Source organism: Desmodus rotundus, chromosome 5 (genome assembly GCF_022682495.2).
Source record: "Desmodus rotundus isolate HL8 chromosome 5, HLdesRot8A.1, whole genome shotgun sequence".
Lineage (NCBI taxonomy): Eukaryota > Metazoa > Chordata > Mammalia > Chiroptera > Phyllostomidae > Desmodus > Desmodus rotundus.
The window spans coordinates 31499994-31515910 of record NC_071391.1 but is presented as its reverse complement, the minus strand read 5'-3'; the positions used below and the strand labels follow the sequence as shown (position 1 = coordinate 31515910).

Sequence of the window (15917 nt, the reverse complement as noted above, 5' to 3'; positions counted from 1 at the left end):
ATGGGGAAGAGTGGGTACAATTTCAAAGCAAAAAATCTGGGGCTGGATTCATGGGCATCTGTTGCTAACTTCCGTCCCCCCCCCCGCCCCCCCGCCCCACCACCAGCCTCGTGCCTCTCCCGTCAGTCCTCCTCCTTCGTCAGATCATAGGAAATTTTAGCTACATTAATTCCTCACTCCAGACAGCCGATGCCACTAGAGACTCATGGGATTCCATTTCATTGTGAGAGGAGATTTGACTCCTTTTCCATCTGTTGTGTCACACTCTCCCCAGCCTGGGTGGCATCAGCCACGTGTCACCCCCTAAGGAAGCTGAGGCACAGAGCTGCGACTGGTCAAAGAATGAAGTGGTGAGGGAGCTGGGCTCCGAATCCGGGGCTGGTGGTGATTTTGCGTCAGAACGAGCCCCTGTCTCTCCTCTGCACTTGAGTTCCATCAGGAGCTGTTTGATAAGCACAAACGCTGTGCCTGGAGATGGAGGGGAGGTGACCCACAAAGTGAGGTTGGCGCTGCTGCGGCACCAGCCTGTGGACGGTGGCAGGGGAGAGGGGCTTGGGGTCGGGTAGCGTTTCACTCCCAGCGCTGCCCTGCATTTGCTGAGTGACCCTGGACAAGGATCCTCACTGCCTTGGTTGCCTCAGTAGGAAGCAAGGCCACCTGTGAGTATGTAGGAGCGTTGGTGAGAATGTGTGCTGATGGTGGATAGTTGGCACATGGCAGGTTCTCGGTGGACGGCCATTGTTGTGAAGGCAGCGTGGCCCAGTCCAGGAGGCACGCATGTTCTGAAATTAGACAGTCTTGCATTTTAAACCCAATTCCAGCGTAGGCTGAAAAACACTGGTCAAGATACTTGTTCTTTCAGCCTCGACTTCTTCATCTATAAAGTGGGAGGATAATAGGTACCTTGCAGGAATGACATGGGGACTGGAGACGTGTATTATATGTTTAAGGTACCTGGCACCGTGCCTGACATGTGACACGTGTTTAGCTGCTGTCACCAAACAGGCCCCTGCACATTATTTGGGAGGTAGAGAAGACTTTTCTGTAGGGAAAAACTGGAAAATTGTGTTAAGTGTATAGAAACAAAGCCAAATGTGTGAGGCCGTGGCACTCGGGGTGCAGGGCGGTTGGGGCGGGCTCGAGCGTCTGGGACCAGGTGGAGGTGGGCCAATCAGAGCAGTAGCACTAGTGAAGTTTGCCGAGACCCTGGAGCCTGGGACCTTCTGGACCCTGTGACTTCATCCACACTGATCCCCTTTCTGAGCACTCAGGCTTCCTGCCTTCACCCTCCCTACCTGGGAACCAGTCACACATTTCCCCTCATTTCTGGGGGACCCTGCAGGTGGGCCTTTGGAAGCCATATAGCAGTACTGAAGGGAAAGGTGATGAAAACAGCTTTTGCCAAACCTTTGTCATCCTGCCTGGTCTGCAGAGCTTGGGCAGGGATCTTACAAGCTGCTGGAACAAACCAGAACATCTTTTCAGTTGTTGGGGGGTGGGCCTCCACCACCCAGCATTTCTGAGGCATCAGGCCACCGTTCCACAGGCAAGACGCGGGTGGCAGGCCGAGTGGAGGGGTGAAGTAGCTGAGTCAATGCTTTGTTATCTGACAGCCCCAGGAGTAGAAACTGGCCTCACCACTCCCGCTGTGTGGCGTGGAGCAGGGTGCCTGCCTCGCAAGCCGCGGCTTCCTCTTGGGAAGTGAGCCGTGTCATGTCCCCGTGTGCGCTGAAACCAGAATAAGGAATGCCATCTGGCGTCACAGAAAAGAGGGTGACTCTGGAGTCATCATGGCTGGATCCAGATCTGCTCCACCTCTTAGTAGTTGTCTGGCCTTTCTAAGCCTCAGAGTACTCAGCTATTTCTTCTAGATCAAGTAGAACAGTGTTGGACACTAACTCTACAGCCCCATGAGTTTAAATCACCTGCTATGTACCTGCCACCCTGCAGCCAAACAAAGGAGAAAATGCAGCAGGCTTGATGGGTGGGGGAGGGGGTGGCACTGTACACAGAGAAACCAGGGAAGAAAGCCTTTCTGAGGGGTGACACTTCAGGTGAGAAGGAGGCGGGGACAGGTATCCAGGAAGAGGGATAACTAATGGAAAGCCCTGTCAGCCTAGGAGGGACAGAAGCCCACGTGATCAGAGCCGAGAGATGGGACTGAAGAGGGAGGCGGAGTTGGGTTTTAAGTACCCGAGAAACCACTGGAGGATATGAACGGTGGAGCAGCAGGGTCTGATACATGTTTCAGATACGGTCGCTGTGGGGTGAATGGACTGGTTTAGGAGTGGAGCCCAGAGCCCAGCTGGTCTGTCGACCTTAACCTAAGCAGAGTTGATCGCAGCTTGAACTGGGGGGTGGCAGGTGCACGTTGGGATACATACTGCAGGTTGGGAGGGCAGGAGCAGGAGGCGGATTTAAGTGCCTTGGTGGTGTGGGGAGGTGGTAAGGAGGAAATGAAGAATCATTGCCAAGACTTGAGTTGAGTTCGGGGAGGGTTGGATCATAGTGGATTTGAGAGTTGGGAAATGAAGCATTCTATTTTACATGCATCCTGGGGTATTAGTAGAGTTAGAGCTACTAATGGCGTTGGCAGGTCCCTGTTGCCTTTTGCAGCTCTCATCCCCTTGGCATTTCATTCGGGAGTGGAGTCCAGTGTGTTCGTATTGCACTGAATTCTTCCTACTTGCTGTGACCCCCAAGGAGGGTGCCACTGCTGAATCATTTTGTGCAACGCTCTCAGCTCTCATCTCCAAAGCCACTGCTCCTACTCAGCCACAAGGCCTAGGAAGCAGCCATTGACTTTATAAAATTCCTGGGACAAAGTTGAGGATGGGATAGGAGGTGGGTAGTCTTTAGCCACTCAGAGAAGCACCCAGTCTTATGGGGAAGGGCTGTATCAGCTGCTAGTCTCAAACAACCAGGATGGTGCGTCCTGTCAGTCTGGGGCTTCACGACACAGGGAGCCTCCCCGGACGGTGTGCGTTTGTCTGTACCGTCAGCCCACACAGGCGCAGCGTGCAGTTCTGGTGCTCAGGATGTGTTTCTCTTGGCAGCTGGGATGACAGCAGCTCCGTCAGCAGCGGCATCAGCGACACCATAGACAACCTCAGCACTGATGACATCAACACCAGCTCCTCCATCAGCTCCTATGCCAACACACCTGCCTCCTCTCGCAAAAACCTGGATGTACAGGTAAGGCACACGGTCCCTCCCAGGTTCCCCTGGGCCCTGCCAGCGGAGAACCCTGGGCTGGTGGGCCCAGGGGGCCGTTTGGGGTGAGCAGAATCCCCAGGTCCCTGAGGTGTGACCCAGTTCCTGCTTGCTGCCTGTGCTTTTGTCCTCTGACCTGGCCTCTGCCTGCAGGGAAGGGCGTCTGGCAGCAGGAAGTGGAAGTGGGGCAGCTGTGCCACCCTCCCTGTGGTGGCCTTGGTAAAATCACGGTCCCTTCCTGGACTTCAGTTTCATAATTTGTTTTTTAAAAAATGGGATTCTGGACTCAGTCGGCCATTCTTAGCCAGGAGTGCGTGTCCCCTCTTCGCCTTCAGGGGCGCGTGTCCGCGTCCTCGGGAGTGATGGGGAGGGAACGAAGACTCCCAGGGGGGGAGCCCTGGAGGGGCGACCAGTGCATCGCGTCCTTCCGACAGTGTGTTTTATTTGACCCACGGTGCGGTTTTTCTTCTTAACTGGATTCCATGTCAAATTTTATAAATTGTGTTATTTTACATGAAAATGAGTTTCCGGTTTCTCTTGAAAAAAATCAGAAGGTATTGTCTCCTGGACCTACCTTCTCCAAATGGCAACATTCAATGATGTCCAAGTGCTGGCCCCTGCGGACGGGCCCCAGGGCGCCCAGCTGCCTTTCCCCGAGATGTTTGAGTTTTCAGCGCTACTTTAAACTCCCAGGTTTTTTGTTCTGAGTAGAGTGCCACATTACATTTGCTTTCAAAGGGGTTCTGTGGGGGTCCATTCACTGGCCCTCATGGCATTCCTTAGTGGTCGAAGGGAAAGGTCGGTTCTGTAAACCCATTTTACTAGTGTGACAGCCGAGTGCCATCCGCATGAGTGGTCCCCGAGTTGGGTCCGCCGGCACAAGGGCTGGTCGGTCACGGCACTGCCACGTGTGGGCTGCCACCTGTTTCATGATGGGTCCCTCCCACCCACAGGGCCGCTGCTTTGGGGGAGCCCATGTGAAGGTCTGATCTGGACAGAGTCTCCCAGGGCGACTTTGTTGGGGGCGGGGAGAGCAGAACTGACACTGCCCCCTTCGTTCACTCCCTTCCATGTCCGCTCATTCCCTTCCTCATACTTTCCCGCCATTTCTTGTGCTGGGCAGATGGGAACTGCTTTGGAATCTCTTTGCTTTCAAAGGTGTCCTGTCTTTGAGGACAGGGCTAAAGCAAGGATACGTCAGAGTGGGGGAGTAATTCTGTCCCCTGCAAATACGCGTTGCCTGACCAGGGGAATATTTTAGGTGTTGCCTCTGGGTTTGCCTGCTGTTTCTGGAGTTTTCATTTTAGGCAGAATTTATGTTTATTGTTGGAGAGTAAGGATGGGTTGTGGTGGTGGTTAAGGGGGGGGAATCTACCCAAATGAAAGGGGCACAAAGATTTGCAGGGGGGGCACTGATAATGTTCAATACCTTGATTTCTGCATGATAGATACATATGCGAAACTGGTAGAATTTATTCAAGCTATGTACTTACGATTGTGTATGTCAATATGTGAATGTACCTCCATGAAAAGGTTTATAACAAGAAAGAAAAAAACCTAAGCCACACTGCCCTGGAGTGATCCCTGTTTCGTCGGTAATTAGACACAAGTTAGAGGCACCCAGGCAACCTGTCCCTCCCACCTGCCCTTGCCAAATGTCTCAGCGTCCATCACTTCTCCTTTCCTTGTAGATGCCCATTTTTTCCCTGAGATTCCTAATTTCATAACATACATAACATAAAGAACAACTGGCTTCCACGGGTCCTTAGATTCTAAAACGGGGAGCCAAGGAACTGCTCGCCTGCTGTGTGGTCAGGGAGCGGGTGGGGTATCAGAGGTCCTTGAGAGGAGAGAGGGCAGAGGCAGAGAGGAAGGGGGTGAAGGAGGGGACAGGCAGCAACAGATCAGTAAATCAGTAGTTTCTCTTGCGTTTACCTGCCAGGTGGGAACAGCTTGCTCCTAACAGACACACTCAGCCAGCAGAACACAGTGTTGGAAGAACTCCTTGCCTTTGTTCTCTCCCTGCAAAGCCAGAGTTGGAATCTATTTTCCACTTCGATGCTGAGCTCATATATGGGGTTTACAAATGATTTCCTATCGGATACACTTGAGTTCGGTTCACGCCAGGCTCCCCTCCTCTTTGACCAGCTCTTCGCTTCCATCTAGCACAGGTCACATCAGAAAAGGTCCAGGAATATGACACAGGCATGTTTTTTGATCACGATCAGAAAGTTAATTTCAAGGGACCTAAAGGATTTAATACCCGTTGGGTTGTTTTTTTGCTGTAAGACTACATGCATTTAAAATATTTAAATAATATCTAAGCAAGTAGGTATTGCAATAAAACGCAGGCTTGCACCAATAGTTTCTAAGATCCCTATTTGAGATGGTTTCTTTAAATGGATTTGTAGTGGCATCCCTTTGTTCTTGTCCAGGGAGCATCTCCAGATATTTGAATCTGTGCAAATGGCAGCCTCCCCCAACCCTGCTGCCCTGTACCACTCGGAGGAATGCTAAGGGCCATTGCCCCTCTCTCTATCAGCATCAGCATCAGTCGGTGGGAAGACGCATGCTGCCGCCCTCCCCCAGGGCTCACTCGGGTTTCATCATATACCGGTTTCTCCTGGGTGGACGGGCAGCACACACTGTCCTAGACGGGGCATGGAGAGGCAGGGAGAAGTGGCTCAGCGTGTCAGTGGGAAAACAGGTTAAGGACAGGTCGCCTGCCTAGGTTTTCATATTTGAAAAGCCTCTGAGGAATAGTCAAAAGGAAGTACATCTAAGGAACAAGGAAGTTACGGTCTGGAAAGCCGAAGGAGCAGCCTCCATTAGCTGATGGAAAGAGGAGGAGGCACATCACCGAGGAGCGATCAGTCCTTGGGAGACGGAAGTGCCCCCGTCTGTAAGTGGCCATCTCCCTTGCAGACGTTGAGGAGCATGGCGTGCCCTCAGAGGCACACGTGCCCAGGTTCAGCATCAGGCAGCTGCGCCCACTGCTTCCCCGCGTGGGGGCAGAGTCTCCCCTGCTTGAGGCGTGGCAGCCTCCTGACTGACTTTCCCCGGGGGGAGCTGGTGAGCCCAGGTGGGCAGCCAGACCAGGTTGCCCCGTCAGGTCCAGGGGGTGGCCTCTGAAGTCAGGGCTGAGCCCCTTACTCTGTGACGTCCTTGGGTAAGCTAATCACCTCTCTAAGCCTCTGTCTCCTCACCCATAGATTATGGTAAGGAGATTGATCTTGAAGGGTGAGTGTGGGGGTGCCTGAGAATACGTCCCTGAACACTTTCTCTCGGTGCCCCGTTCTTGGTCGTTGCTCAGGAGTGACCATGTTTAGTTCCTAATTTCCTCTGGATTACTGTCCCTCTGCCTCCCTCCTCCGTTCATGTCAGCAATTAAAGCTGATGTGTTCTTAATATATTTTGTTGGTCATTTCAAAGCAATTCACCTTATATGTTGCAGCATTTTCTTTTGAGGACAGTGTTGGTGGCAGGGGACTTTAACAAACACACATCTCTGACCCACACATTCACGTCCCCATGTGTGTCCTTCGTCATTTTGGATTTCCTCGCAGTTCTCTGGAAGATTCCATTCTAGGTGCCAAGATGCAGAGAGGCACAACTCAAGATTCTTCTTATTTTCACAGCCTGTGAAATTTTTAACAAAATATACAGGGTGGGGGAAGGTAGATACTGCCGTGTGCATTTATTCTTTGCTTCTCAAGGAGATAAAATCCTGAATTCTCTGGCAGGGATTCCTGACCTGTGCGGCCACAAGAGAGCCCGGAGCTCTCTGGACATTCCCTGGATAGGGGTCTGGATGAAGGGATCGGGTTTGGCGGGGGGCAAGGAGGGGCGCTGCTTCTGCCTATCTGTTTGGTTGTTGTTGCGTGTGACTGGAGGCAAGTTACTTTTGCTCTTTGCACCTGGTCTGTGAGATATGGAGGATGCAGGCTCAGCAGATTGAGCGAGCTGATGATGGATGTGGAGGGACACAGTGCCTGGCAAGAAGAGTGGCAGGTGGTGGTGATAATGCTGGTACTTTTTCTGTTGTGACTGGGGCCCAGACTTCAGCCAGTTCAGCCTCTGGATCTGTGGGGGATGTGGGCATGAAGAGGGCGTGTCCTTGACTTCTAGAGGCTTGTGGCCCAATAGCAGGAAAGACAAGTGCCCTTTTCACACTAATACAAGACAAAAATGGGATAAATGCTAAGGTGCTGGGGGTTTTCAGAGGTGAGAGGGTTTTGAGTCCCTCCACATTTAGCTCATTGAGTCTACTCTCAACTAGCTCTCTAAGACACCCACCTATTATCACCCCCATTTGCTATACAAGGTAACGATCTCGGCAAAGCTAAGCCACCCCTCCAGGGTCACACACACAGCAAAGGAGAGGCAGCGCCCAGTACTTGAACTCCAAGTCTGCCAGACTCCAAGCCCATGTTTTCCTCCCACATCATGCCATGTGGCGCCCAGCTCACTGCTCAGCCCCACCCCCAGCTTGGTTCCAGCCTGTCATTCTCAGAGGACTGGCCTCTCTGTGGTCCCTGAAGAAGGGGGGCCCTTGCTCAGGACCTCTCCAGTCTCCCAGGCCCTCTCCCCCTCCCGTACGGCTATTCCCTCACCTCCCACAGGGACGTTGAATGAGGAAATGGACTTCCAGGTAGGGGCAATAGGAAAATCCTTTCAAATCGAGGCATCATGTGAGAAGGGAACAGCTGACAGAGGCATGGAGGGCCAGGGGGAGGGTACAGCTCTGTGCAGCCCCGTGTGGCCATCCTGCTGGCCTTGGGTTGTAAGCCCTGGGGGCAGAGAGGCAAGGACTTTTCCACCTTTTGATCCTTAGTGGTGCCACCATACGCTCTGGTGCATGCCTCTGGGGGGGTTGCTAAGGAGATAAGAACTTAGAGCCCGTAATGTCCTAGGCAGGTGCCCACTGCACTGAGTAGCGCAGGGAAGGCTGCTGCCCTGGACCAAGTTGGGGTGTGGGGGTGGGGTCCTTGTTCAATCCAGAGAGAGGATCAAGCCACAGTCCTGAGCCAGGGCCACGAGGCACTCTCTCTACCACTGATGGAGTCGGAGCTCTGGGGTCCCACCCAGAGGCTGGGCTGGAGCTGCTCTGGGGTTGGAGTTGGGGAGCAACCAGCCAGCCAGTATGGAAAGAGCATCTGCTGGGTGTTGGGATTGTGTTAGGAGCCACTGGACAAGCAGAAATGTGTCTTGTCCTTGGGCTCATTCCCAGGAAGGCAGTGTCGCATAAAGTGGATACCATGTGGACTCCCTGGAACCCTTGCATCTCCACCACCTCCCTGTGTGATCTTGGACACTTTTCTTTTTCACTGTGTGCCTCAAGTTTCTCATGTAAAATTGGGACGATGAACTGTAACTTCCTCAGAGCGGATTAAATGACGTGCTACAGGCACAGCACTCTGGCCCGGCGCCTAGCACATAGTGAGTGCTTAGTAGATTTTGTTGTTACTGTTACCGCTGTTAGCTCCCATACAATTTGACTGAGGGGAATGAGGTATAGGAATGAATATTAGAAGAACGGATGCAGTAATCCAGGATGTGGTGTGCTAAGTTTTCAGTATGTCTTAGGGTGTATTAGAAAGTGTTAAAATGTACTTGGACAAGATATTAATGATTTGTACTTGTTCACTGTGGTCTTCCCAGTGCCCCCAAGCTTGCCTGGCAGAGGGTGGCCCCTGGTAGATATTGGCTGGGTGATTGCTTCCAAAGCCACGGCCTTTCCTGTCTCAGGCCTTAAGCAGACTCTTCTCTAAACTCTTCTCTTAGTCAGTTTCTTCTCATTCTTTAGGGCACTTCTTCGAGAGGGTCTTACCTCACCACTGTCCCCACCCCCGTCATCATAGTCTAAATTACACCAGTGCCTGTATTTCTCCTTCTGACTCCTTGTCCTTTGCCTTATAACGTTGCTTGTCATTCACAATTACTTATTTATTTGTATTTATTTATCCAATCTCTGCCCCTTTCACTGGATCGTAAACTCCAGGAGTGGTGGGAACCAGTCTTACCCACAGATCCCCAGGCCCCCCGTGGTGCCTGGCGAACAGTGGGCGCAGAGGAAATCCTGCCCTGACCGGGAATCAAACCGGCAGCCTCTCATTTTGCAGGACGACACTCAAACAAGTGAGCCACGCTGGTCAGGGCAGGAGTGGGTACCTTTTATTTCCTCTCATCTGTAGAACTGAAGTGAAGACAGTACTGCTTCCCTACATAGCCTATTTGACCTGGTGGTGGCCAGCGTCAGACGGCATCACTCTGTTAAAGTGCACTCTAGCTGGACAAGCGTGTGTTCATTTGTTCACTCATTTACTCGCCACGCCTTGAGGGAGCCCCTGCCCTGTGCTCAGATATGGGAAGTCCTCTTTCCGTGTCCCCACAGCCACTGAACAATGAGCTTCCCACGGTTGGGGGCTGCTTTTGTCCCTTCATGTCTCCGGTGCCTAGTTCCTAGCAGGAGCTCAGCACGTGTCTGAGGAATGACTGAGCAATGAGGGGGCTGTCATGGATGAGGGAGATTCATATGGAGGGAGGGGGAAGAGCAAAGGAGTCCCTGGTGGCGACAGAGGAACAATTGAACTTGGGCTGCTTGTCTGTGTTTGGGTTTTATCCCACTCAGCCGGTGTATTTCGTGGAGGGAGGTGTTCATACTACTCTTGGGTGATGGGCATTAGGCCAGATTGTGGCCATGTGATTGCTTGGATTTCCTGCCCCGCTGATGATGCCCACTGTGGGGAGTTAAGTACAGCAAGTAAGGGACTACATCTTAGTACAGCCACTCTAAAGTGTTGCTGAGGCCCTTCCCCGTTCTCTGCATGGCTTCTCCCGACTGGCATCTCCTTGGACTACCCCCCCTTAGGGAGGCCCCTGAGGCATTCTGGTTAGCTTCTGCCTTTTCACTGCAGAAGCAAATCATTAACATCACACTTCTGTCCCCTCCTGGGTTCCATGGCCAGCAGGTCAAGGCTCTTCCAAAGAAAGCTGGCTAATTATACGCCTTGTCTGAACAGAATCCCACAAGAGGAGCAAAGCAGTGTGGCAAATACACAGTGCTGGGGTAGGAGCAGGCACCCACTGGCTTTTAGCTTTGGGGGGAAGTGGCTTTGGAGGGTGTGTGTTCCTCTCGGCACCTCTCTCTCCCCGAGAGTGGAACTAGCAGCAGCCCCCACTTGCTCACTCTCTGGCTCCGAGTGTTAGACAGTGACGCTGCGCTAGATCCTGAGATCTCGCTGCCAGTGGAGTGATAGGGAGACGGAAGAACAAAGGGAGACTGGCAGGAGGCTGGATGCTGGCTAGAGATCAGGCTGCCTGAGTTAGAGGAGGTTTCTCGCCAAGTGGCAGAGGGTTGGTGGCTGAAATCTCGCCACATCTCCCGTCTGCTCACAGTTCTCCGCGGGGCTCCTTCCCTTTTTTTTTTTCCTCCGGCCCCTTTTACTCTCCTCCCTCACTCCTTTCAAGGACATGGTTATATTCTTTACTTTCCTTGGACTGAAAAGAATCAGGCCTTCTAATACGATAACCAGAGTACAAAGGCCACATGTTTTTAAGTAGTTCGTTACTGTTTTTCTCTTAATCCATCCAGTGAATTGGCATTTTCGCTCTGTGGTGAGGGTCTCTCTAACCTGGGGTTGGGGGCCCTAATTCAGAGTCTCACCCACAGACTGACGCAGAGAAGCACTCACAGGTGGAGAGGAGTTCCCTCTGGTCCAGCGACGATGTCAAGAAGTCCGACGGAGGGTCAGACAGCGGCATAAAGATGGAGCCAGGCTCCAAGTGGAGGCGGAACCCCTCCGATGTGTCTGATGAGTCCGACAAAAGCACGTCGGGCAAGAAGAATCCTGTCATCTCCCAGACGGGCTCTTGGCGGCGTGGCATGACGGCCCAGGTGGGCATCACCGTGCCGAGGACGAAGCCGGCTGCCTCGGCGGGCACGCTGAAGACCCCAGGAACAGGTGAGTAAGAGGCATCGCTGTCTTTCATCCATGGGTATCAGTTCCAAAACCACAGTCACTCTAGCAGGGAATTGTTTTTTGTTTCTTTGTTTTTTAAGTCCCGTAAATGCTCAGGTATTTGTTCTTAGGGTGTGGACTCTGCTAATAACCAGCTTTCAGGAAAGTCCGCATCTCTTCCTTTTTCCAAGTGGAAATATGTGTGGAAGCTTTTAAAGTCTGCAGGTGGTCCACCGCTGAGGCCGTGTTAAACTGGGGTACCGTGTGCTGGGTAAGAGCGCACACGTGAGGGCGTGTGTTTATAAGCTGCTGGCATGTTGAGTTGATGTCTCCATGATTCAGGGGTGTGTGTAAACAGGGGAACTGTTTCTGCAGGAAGTCAGGGGTTCCTCCTGTAGAGGTTAGGAACATCTTTTCAATGGACAGAGGCAGAAAGTTCAGTGAGAGTCAAGCCACTTCCCCAGACGTGTCAGTGATTGGCTGGCTCTGCACTATGCTGGGTAAATTTAGACTGCTTTGCAAATGAGTAACATGGTTGACATCTAAAAGGCTCACAGTGACAGAATTAGACTAGATTGCCTTTATGAAAAGCTCTTTCCTCTGCCTCCCAAGGGTCCTGCTCTCCCCAAGGAGAACGTGAACCAGTTCTTTGGAGGAGGGGAGGATTTTAAACAGACTGAACTGGATGAGCCAGCTTCTTGGTTTGCAGGTTCACCTTGCCTTTTTCTCTTAGGAAAAACCGACGATGCAAAGGTGTCCGAGAAAGGGAGGCTGTCTCCCAAAGCCTCGCAGGTGAAGCGCTCCCCGTCAGATGCAGGCCGCAGCAGCGGTGATGAGTCCAAAAAGCCCCTCCCCGGCAGCTCCCGGACACCCACCGCCAATGCCAGCAGCTTTGGGTTCAAGAAGCAGAGTGGCTCGGCTGCCGGTCTGGCCATGATCACAGCCAGCGGGGCCACCGTCACCAGCAGGTCAGCCACACTGGGCAAAATCCCAAAGTCATCCGCACTCGTCGGGCGGTCCACTGGTCGGAAGACAAGCATGGACGGGGCTCAGAATCAGGACGATGCGTATCTGTCTCTCAGCTCCCGGACAAACCTGCAGTACCGGAGTCTGCCACGGCCCAGTAAGTCCACCAGCCGGAACGGGGCTGGGAACAGGTCTAGTACTAGCAGCATAGATTCCAACATCAGCAGCAAGTCCGCAGGCCTGCCGGTGCCCAAGCTGAGGGAGCCTTCCAAAACGGCCCTAGGGAGCTCTCTGCCGGGCCTGGTCAACCAGACGGATAAGGAGAAAGGCATCTCCTCAGACAACGAGAGCGTGGCTTCCTGTAACTCCGTGAAGGTGAACCCGGCAGCCCAGCCTGTGTCCAGTGCGGCTCAGGCCACTCTCCAGCCAGGGGCCAAGTACCCTGATGTGGCCTCTCCCACGCTCCGCAGGTAAGTGGGTAGATGGCACTGAGCAGAACCAGAATATATGGAATGGTGTCCTGGATTATTCCTGTTTCTTACTTAAAGCAGCCTCTGTTTCCTCCACTTTAGTCCTAGGATAAAGTGGTTTGGTCAGAGGCTGCCAGCAATTTCACCATCACCTGATTATTTTTCCATGTTAGAATGAAATTCATAAGCCTCTGTAATCGATCACCCTGAGTTCAAAGCTTGGGTTCATCTTAATTAGCCACCATGTAAACTTTATTAACAGTTATGTCTGTTTTCTCATCTGTAAAATGGGGATACCGATACCTACCTGAGAGTTCTTATGAAGATTCATCTGTGTATGAATGAAGATTCATCTGGCCCGTAGTAAGTAGTGAGTAACAGTTAGCTACCATCCAGGCCTGGATAGGTAGCTCAGGGGATGCAGACAAATTTTTTTCTCGTTTTGTTAATCCAGTGGCTGCAGTTCCTCATCATCCTGCTAGACAGTGATCTGGGCCAGATGCTTTTCTCAAATAGTCCAATATTCTCCGCATACTTATGTATGACCACATGTATACTTCCAAATCAGCCTCTGAAATTTTAGCTTCTTAAAGCAGAATTGTTTCTGAAAAAGAGAAATTGATTTCCTATTACCTTAAAAAAGCATTTTCTCACGTATCCACACAGGGTGGAAATTTTTACATGAAAATATTATTTGCTGTTTTTTCTTCAACTTTGTTTTAAATTTCTGCAGCTTTTGCCTGTTCATAGTGTCTCATTATAACCCGTATCCACTGGACCGTTCTCAAACTCCATGTGCACGGGGCAAAGCATAGTCTAGCTGCTCAGGAGATGTCTTGTCATAGGAAAGAGTAAGTCCAAGGGCAGCAAACCATGCAGTAGATAAAATAAAAACTGTGTGCACACGTACATATTTGGGAACGAATCGGAATGTTTGAAGAGGCTTCAGAAGAAGCGTTCCACATGAAAGGTATAATGAAGCAGCTCACTGTTCTTTGTCTGGACTTGATTATTAGAATTTCAGTAATAATTACTTTTTCTGGGGAAGGTCCTCTTGGGCTGTTCTTTGTTGTTATACCAGATTGCCTTGTAAATGAAATTTGTCTCTGCTTCTTGCCTCAAGTACTACATGTAATGTTCACTCTGGTATTATGGGTTTCCTTCAGTAACTACAAAGGCATCTTACTAGACCTTTAGGCCAGTGTAATAGAATACTCCAAAATGCACACATTTTCTTAGGCTCTGCATCGAACGCCTTTCCGCCAATCCCTGACAACTGCATTTTTACTAAATGATGAGGGTGTTTTCATTGTGCCTTACTTAGCACGGAGAAGATACATCTCAGGTGAAGTGTGGTGACTCTCTTCAACAAAAAGGCTGGGTGTTCCCTGTGTCTTCACACAGCAGGACTAGGAGCAATGAGTAGCTGCTCCTAATGGAAGACGATGGATCAGATTTGGGTTTTCTAATAGACAGTGCTGGGCCCTGGGGTGAGTTACCCCTCGAAGTAGCGGGGTCCCCGTTACTGGAAAAGTGTAAGCATTCTCAGGCCAAAATCCAACAACCGGATGTTTCATTCCCCGCTTGTCACCAGGCAGAAGTGTATCTCGTCTGTCACCAGATAGTGCAGTGAGGATGGCTTCCGTGGTTGGTCGGTTGGTTGTCTTTACAGTAATTGAGGTTTGTAAGGCTGTCTGGAGAAGACAGGTCAAACTCACACCAGCTGAGCAGTGTGGGGAAAGGCCACCTGCCCATTGGTGGTGTTATCACTTTGCAGAGATACCTGTCCTGCCAGAGTTCCAGGGAGCGGAAGCCCTTGCATTACTAGAGCAGGTCCCTGCTCCCTGACTGAAGAGAGCCCTGCCACTTGCCAGGTATCCTTCTGCCAGCGGAGGAGGGAGATGCTTGTGCCATTTCCTGTGTTCTGACGGCACATTTTTGGTCACGAGCAGGGGGGTGGCGTGGAATGGCATTTCTTTGTCTCTGTCAGAGAGACACAGTTCACGCCGTGTGTCTGGTTTAATGTCTTATGCGCTCGGCAAGGTTTCCGTGTGCATCATTGGGTAGTACTAGCACCCGGCCTCAAAGACACACCTTTCAGGTAGGGCTTTCGCTGGAGGACAGATCTGTGAAGACGCTTTCCCTGGGCCTCATCCAGATCGAGGCGCGGGTTCTTGATTCTACACGTTGTGCTTAGAGATCGAATCAGCCCAGTGCCTGGGGTCGAACTGTCGTAGACCAAGTGCCTGCGTTGTGCCTGGGGTCACGGATACAAAGGTGATGCAGGCAGCTCTTTTCCTTCTAGATGCTTCCTGGGCCAGGGCAATTTTCTGTTTACTCTCTTCCCAGAAAGAAAGGGAAGCATGATCTTGGACCAGCATGAATAGTCCTGTAGAAAATTATTCCTCATGGCCCTTCGGCTCAGACAGAGCCAGGGTATCCGCTGCAGTATAGCACCGGAACTGGAATGTGTCATACACGAGTGTGCCGGTGGCCTGTCCCAATGGGATGCCTGTAGCCATTTCCGTTGAAATGACTGTGCCTCCCCCTGGCACTCCCATGGCTCCTGGACCTGAGCCGTACCCTACTAAATGGCTGGGAGCCCCTTGGCTCTGGGTGTTCAACCCAAACAACCCTTTGTCTCTTCACAGACTCTTTGGTGGGAAGCCTAGCAAGCAAGTGCCCATCGCCACAGCTGAAAACATGAAAAACTCGGTGGTCATCTCCAACCCTCATGCCACCTTGACCCAGCCAGGTAACTTAGAGTCCCCCTCAGGCAGCGGCATCCTGAGCAGCGGGAGCAGCAGTCCTCTCTACAGTAAGAATGTGGATCTCAACCAGTCTCCTCTAGCTTCCAGCCCCAGCTCAGCGCACTCGGGCCCCTCCAACAGCCTCACCTGGGGCACCAATGCCAGCAGCTCCTCGGCAGTTAGCAAGGACGGCCTGGGCTTCCAGTCCGTCAGCAGCCTCCACACCAGCTGTGAGTCCATTGACATCTCCCTCGGCAGTGGAGGGGGCCTGAGTCACAACTCCTCCACGGGCCTCATCGCCTCCTCCAAGGACGACTCCCCGACTCCCTTTGTGAGAACCAACAGTGTGAAGACCACACTGTCAGAAAGGTTGGTGACGTGGGTCTGGCCGCCTGTCTCTCTCAGAAAGACATGTTTTCAAGAGACAGAGGATTATGTTAGGAATCCCACATGTTAATTCCCCTTGCCTGGGAGAGTTCTCTCTTTCTTGTCACCTATGGCTTCCATAGGAAAGCCAGTTTGGGATGGAATTCAGCTCAGCTCTGCTTCCTGTTACC

The 15917-nt window shown here is 51.9% G+C and overlaps 1 protein-coding gene across 6 annotated transcripts in view; it reads left to right on the top strand.

Moving 5' to 3' along the window:
• The window catches only part of NAV2 (neuron navigator 2), a 679412-nt gene that overhangs the window by 606535 nt on the left and 56960 nt on the right, over positions 1-15917 (top strand). For 5 of the 6 annotated variants that reach the window (XM_024558786.3, XM_024558785.3, XM_053924022.1 and 2 more), the window contains 4 exons: positions 3057-3195; positions 10886-11177; positions 11908-12610; positions 15262-15729. In XM_024558786.3, coding sequence (XP_024414554.2) covers positions 3057-3195; positions 10886-11177; positions 11908-12610; positions 15262-15729 — 1602 coding nt within the window. The remainder of the gene's footprint in view (positions 1-3056; positions 3196-10885; positions 11178-11907; positions 12611-15261; positions 15730-15917) is intronic. The other variant, XM_053924021.2, reaches the window with a different exon arrangement.